Genomic DNA, 5586 nt, shown 5'->3' with positions numbered 1-5586 from the left:
CTTTTTTGTCTAGTTCTTTTTCTTCTTCTTCTAGTTCATATTCTTTTTTTAGTTCATCTTTTCTTTTCCTTTCTTTCCTTTTCTTTCCTTTCCTTTCCTTTTTCTTTTTTCTTTCTGAAAAGGAAGCTAGTTTGTGGAAAGTAAATGATTTTGTGTTCAGTCAAACACTTTTAAATTGTAGATAATTTTCATAGAAAGTAAAAGGGTTATTCAGTCTTGAGAAAATTAATGTTTTTTACAAGTATTTTTATAAATGAAGTAATATTTTTCTACTTATTTTACACTACATTTTGGTATTGCATTCAGATGTTGGTGTAAGAGAGAAATTGTCTTTGTGTGTGCTTGTGTTTTTTTTTTGTGTTTTTATGTTAGTGTCCTTAATTATTTTATACTTTTTCCGTACAGCAAGTTGAGTTCACAGCGGACGACCTTCGTGATTTAGGGGAGATTGGAAGAGGAGGTTTTGGCACTGTCAATAAAATGGTGCATCGCAAGAGCAACACAATCATGGCTGTTAAGGTGAGTGCTTCAAGTGCTTCTTCTTCTTTCTTTTTTTATTTCTTTCTCCCTTCCCTCCACACCTATCTTAGTGACATTACTTTTTCCCTATTCTGTATATATATTATATTATATAATATAATATATATATATATATATATATATATATATTATATATATATATATATATATATATATAATATTTATATATATTATATATATATATATATATATATTATATTATAATATATATATATATAATATATATATAGATATATTATATGCATATATATATATATATATATATATATATATATATATATTATATATATATATATATATATATATATATATATATTTATTTATTTATTTATTTATTTATTTAATTTATTTGTTTACTATAATTTTTTTATTATTCCTTTCCCAAATGTACTGATTTCCTATACTAGTTTCAGCATTTGATACTGTAAGCTATTCAGTCATGCAGTTTTCCTTGACTTCATGTTAGTGTAAATCAAATGTATATATCCAGCTTCCGGCTGTACGTAAATATCTTTTTCTTTCTTCGTTTTTTTCTTTGGTTTTCTTTTTTTCCTGCATGTACAAGAATTTAAAAATTTTCTTGTCATTTTTGCACATGTAAAGTTTACATCATCAACATATTTACTCACAAAGCTTAATATCTTTTTCCTTTCACAGCGAATTCGTTCAACAGTTGATGAGAAGGAACAGAAGCAACTCTTGATGGATTTAGAGGTAGTCATGCGAAGCAACGACTGCCCTTGTATTGTTCAATTTTATGGTGCCATATTCAAGGAGGTGAGTAAAATAATTCGTAATAAGGAAGGTAATATATATATATATAACAAGTTTATCTTTTGTTCTGTTTTTTTTTGTGATACGATTTTCGTTAGGTATAGAGCAGGAAGATAAGCCTAGTATTTCATTTGTCTTCCAGGGTGACTGTTGGATATGCATGGAGCTTATGGACACGTCACTTGACAAGTTCTATAAATTTATATATGAACGTCTTACATGAACGTCTTCCAGAAAACATGCTTGGAAAAATAACTGTTGCCGTAAGTGTTGCTGTTTGTTATTTGAAATGATATTATCTTTTTCGAGCTAAAGTATTTCTTCATTTTTTATTTCAAGAACTCTGATCAAGGAAAACGTAAAGTCAGCTGTTTGTTAATTTTTACTCTTACTTATTAATTTTTCTTTTCTTTTTTTTCCAGACACTAACAGCACTAAACTATTTAAAGGAGAAGTTGAAAATAATCCATCGCGATGTGAAGCCATCGAACATTTTATTGGACAAGCGCGGCAATATCAAGCTCTGTGATTTCGGCATTTCTGGCCAGCTTGTGGATTCCATCGCCAAGACAAGAGATGCTGGATGTAGACCATATATGGCAGTAAGTTCGATTTGCTTGCATTATTGAGTGAATGTGGTTGCCATAGATGTTGAGGGTAATTATGAATTTGTGTATGTGACTTTATTTGTTAAAGAATTAAAGTAACGCAAAATGTTTGTAGAATAGGATTCTGCGAACATGGTTTTCGGTTCTTATTGTTTTCTACGCCGATTTGTCATGTTCCTTCGCCAGCTCGGTTTTAGAATAGTTTTGCAGCATAATGAGAATAATTATTAGTTGTGGAACATTGAAGCTGGTTTGAAGCTGGTATCTGAATGAGATGACTTTGTGGATGTCACTCGGCCTAAGAGAATGGAGAAAACAAAGAAAATGGAAAATGTTGGAAATTGTGCCTCCCCCCAAAAAAAAAAAAAATAATAATAATGATAAAAATTAATTGATTAAATAATTATAAATAAAATAAATAAATCTCACTGCATACACTAATGTCCAGAAATCTTAGGAATTACTCCCTCTAACCTTCTCAAGGCAGAAATAGATACATACTAATGAGTCGCTAGTGATTTTGTTGTTCCGGATGAATATCCATGAATTAAGGGAATTAATTCACATCAGGTTCTTTTCTTCTTCTCCTCCTCCTCTTCCTCCTCCTCCTCCTACTCCTTCTCTTTCTGCATTTTATTGTTTTGAGTTGCAATTTCCCTGTATAAAATAACAATTGGTACAGCTTTGTAATCTGATTATTTGACAAAAAATCATATAATTTTGCATTATAATAATAAAGATCATAAATATTATATAAAAACTTATGGATAAATAACATTGATATAATTCTGGTGATTGACATTATGGCTAAGGTTGCATCCTCTTGCAGCCGGAACGCATAGACCCAGCCAGAGCCCGAGGATACGATGTTCGCTCTGACGTGTGGTCCCTGGGCATCACCCTGATGGAGCTGGCCACAGGGAGCTTCCCGTACCCCAAGTGGAATTCCGTTTTTGAGCAGCTAACGCAAGTAGTGCAAGGAGAGCCACCACGTCTTTCACCCAACGAGAATGGCAACACTTTCTCCGAGGAGTTTGTTAGTTTTGTTAATACATGGTAGGTGTTTTGTCTGCCGTTTTTTTATTATTATTATTATCATTATTATTATTATTGTTAATGTTATTGTTATTGTTATTTTGTATATTTCTTATATGTCAATTTGATTCATGATTTTATTTTTATTTTTTATTTATTATATAAATTTTTTAATAAGATTGTGTACGAAACTTACAAACCAGTCATTTTTCTTTTCCCCAAAAGCTTAATAAAAGATGAAAGCTCACGACCCAAGTATAAGCAGCTCCTCGATCACGAATTTGTCGTGCGATCGAGAGAGGACCCCATGGACGTGACAGAGTTTGTTAGCGGCATTCTGGACAAGATGGCAAACAACGGACGTGTCATGTATACTTACGATTCTTACAACTGCTGATGAACTTACTGTCATAGCACTTGTCTCATCATTTTTAACTCTGGGTATGAGGCTTTTTGGTTTGCATGGTGTTCGATTATTTATGCTCTCTCTCTCTCTCTCTCTCTCTCTCTCTCTCTCTCTCTCTCTCTCTCTCTCTCTCTCTCTCTCTCTCTCTCTCTCTCTCTCTCTCTCTCTCTCTCTCTCTGCTCTCTCTCTCTCTCTCTCTGTCTTCTCTCTCTCTCTCTCTCTCTCTCTCTCTCTCTCTCTCTCTCTCTCTCTCTCTCTCTCCTCTCTCTCCCTCTCCCTCTCCTCCTTTCTCTCCTTCCCTCCCTCTCCCTCTCCTCCTTTCTCTCCTTTTCTTCTCCTCCCTTCCTCCTCTTTTTCTCGTCTCTTCCTCTCCTCTTCTCTCCCCTCCTCTTTCTCCTTTCCTCCCTGTCTTTCTCCATATCACAAACTTCATTTTCTCTCCTCCATAAATGAGCCTTTTTTTAGAACTTTTTGATCAGATAGTTTATAAATTGAGTCTATATAGATTAATTGTAATTTATGTTGGTCATATAGTGAACCTAGTTCTTTATAGGTCGATTTTGAAAACTAGTTTCTTTGTATGGCTTTAGAGGAAGATCTCGTACTTTCTTTGACTTCCTCATCTTCCATCTTTCTCTTATTTCTTCTGTTCATGAATAATAAAAGGGAATGCTTTTATCAGTATTGATATTCTTTCACTTAGTTTCAGATTGTAAGAGAATCTAGGTTAATGGTGTAATATTATCCTTGGAATCAAAGTATATCAGTATACCTTATTCTCTCTTTTTCTTTCAGGACTACGACTGGAACAGACTTGCTCTGGGGCAAGTTAAAGCAGTGCAGCATTTATATTTTATATGTAGGCTGAATAATACCAGCTTTGCAAAGAGAGAGAGTAAAAAAAAAAAATTGTTTGGAGTTTGAATGCCAGCTTTTATATGGCATTTACAAGTGGCACTGTGTGGCAGCAAAAAATGGACTGGTTTACTGATTGACTGTGATGTGACACCCAGTGTATGTAAAACAAAGAAGAGTTTTTTCAGTTATAAGAGTTGTGTAGAAGTTTCTCAAAAAAAAAAAAAAAAGAAATGGGTGCAGATATGAGCCTTATACATAGGTAAGAAAATGGGATTACATTGGGTTATAAGAGGAGACTTGTGGAGGTAGTTGTGTTGTCGTCGCAGAGTAGTTGGCTGGAATAGTTTTAGAAGCTGTTACAAATAGCATTTCTGATGCAGAGTTCTCTACTGAATAAGAGGAATGGTCACCAAAAGAGGAACCAGCAGAAGTGACTTTTAAAATCAGAATTTGCCATTACCACTGGTACATTATTGTAGTGAACCTGATTGTTCCATTTTTAAGAATTAAAAAAAAAAAGAAAAAAAAAAGAAAAAAAGTAATATAGACTCAAATTAATAGTATCATAACACTCATTTAGGTTTTAAAATATTTAGAAAGAAGCCTATTTTAGTGCCATTGTTATATAGTGTGACTATGATTAAAAATGAAAAAAAATATTTATTTATGATATAGGGTGTTGAATTGAAGATCCCTAGGGTGATTATAACAGATTTTTTGGTAAGAAAGAGAACTCCTTTAAATAGGCTTTGATTGCTTGGCTGTGGTTCTTGGAGTGTTCCTAAATGACATTTGAAACTGCTTGCTTAGTGGTTGCAAATCAAAATGCCCAGATGGAGGTGTCAGTGCCACCTGGTGGGAGGGGATGTAAGAAGCTGCAGAAAGTTGCAAAACAGGATACATTCATGTGGCTCTTCACATGTGATTGTTTGTTCACTATTTCATAGTTTAAAAGTATTCAGTGCCATTATCTATGGTATCATCAAAATGTGTAAATAGATATACATTTTTACATTCCCAGTGACAAAAAAAAAAGTTTTAAAGATAACCTCAAGAATAAAATCTCTGTTGTTTTTTGACACTCGCAACAACCACCAGCACCCGAGCTCAGCGATCAAAGTAATTTTAGCAAAAGTTCTGTGATTCTGCCTGCGAGTTGCACCTCACTTGTATGTAGTAAAGAGGGGGTCCTTGCCATAGTATTATTTTGAAACCTTACAGTTCGAAACAGTTTTGTCCTTTTATTGAAAGTTTAATGTCTATTTTTTCATAACGAAAGTAAAAATGGGGTGACTTCGCTACAACAGCAAGACATTGATTGCAGATTGGGAAACTGTTATGAATTTAAGTAAGGTTTCTCTATCT

The 5586-nt window shown here is 33.4% G+C and overlaps 1 protein-coding gene across 1 annotated transcript in view; it reads left to right on the top strand.

Annotated features, from left to right (window-relative positions):
• Nucleotides 1–4759, top strand: part of LOC119582859 (dual specificity mitogen-activated protein kinase kinase 4-like) — a 28991-nt gene extending 24232 nt beyond the window's left edge. The window contains 8 exon segments of the mRNA XM_037931337.1: nt 406–519; nt 1198–1317; nt 1457–1528; nt 1530–1577; nt 1737–1916; nt 2752–2978; nt 3183–3398; nt 4159–4759. Coding sequence (XP_037787265.1) covers nt 406–519; nt 1198–1317; nt 1457–1528; nt 1530–1577; nt 1737–1916; nt 2752–2978; nt 3183–3354 — 933 coding nt within the window. The 3' untranslated portion in view covers nt 3355–3398; nt 4159–4759.
• The last annotated feature ends 827 nt before the right edge of the window (nt 4760–5586 follow it).

The sequence above is a fragment of the Penaeus monodon genome, chromosome 16 (assembly GCF_015228065.2).
Source record: "Penaeus monodon isolate SGIC_2016 chromosome 16, NSTDA_Pmon_1, whole genome shotgun sequence".
In the NCBI taxonomy this organism is placed as follows: Eukaryota; Metazoa; Arthropoda; class Malacostraca; order Decapoda; family Penaeidae; genus Penaeus; species Penaeus monodon.
Note: the sequence above shows the minus strand (reverse complement) of the source record. Positions and strands in the feature narration are given on the sequence as shown.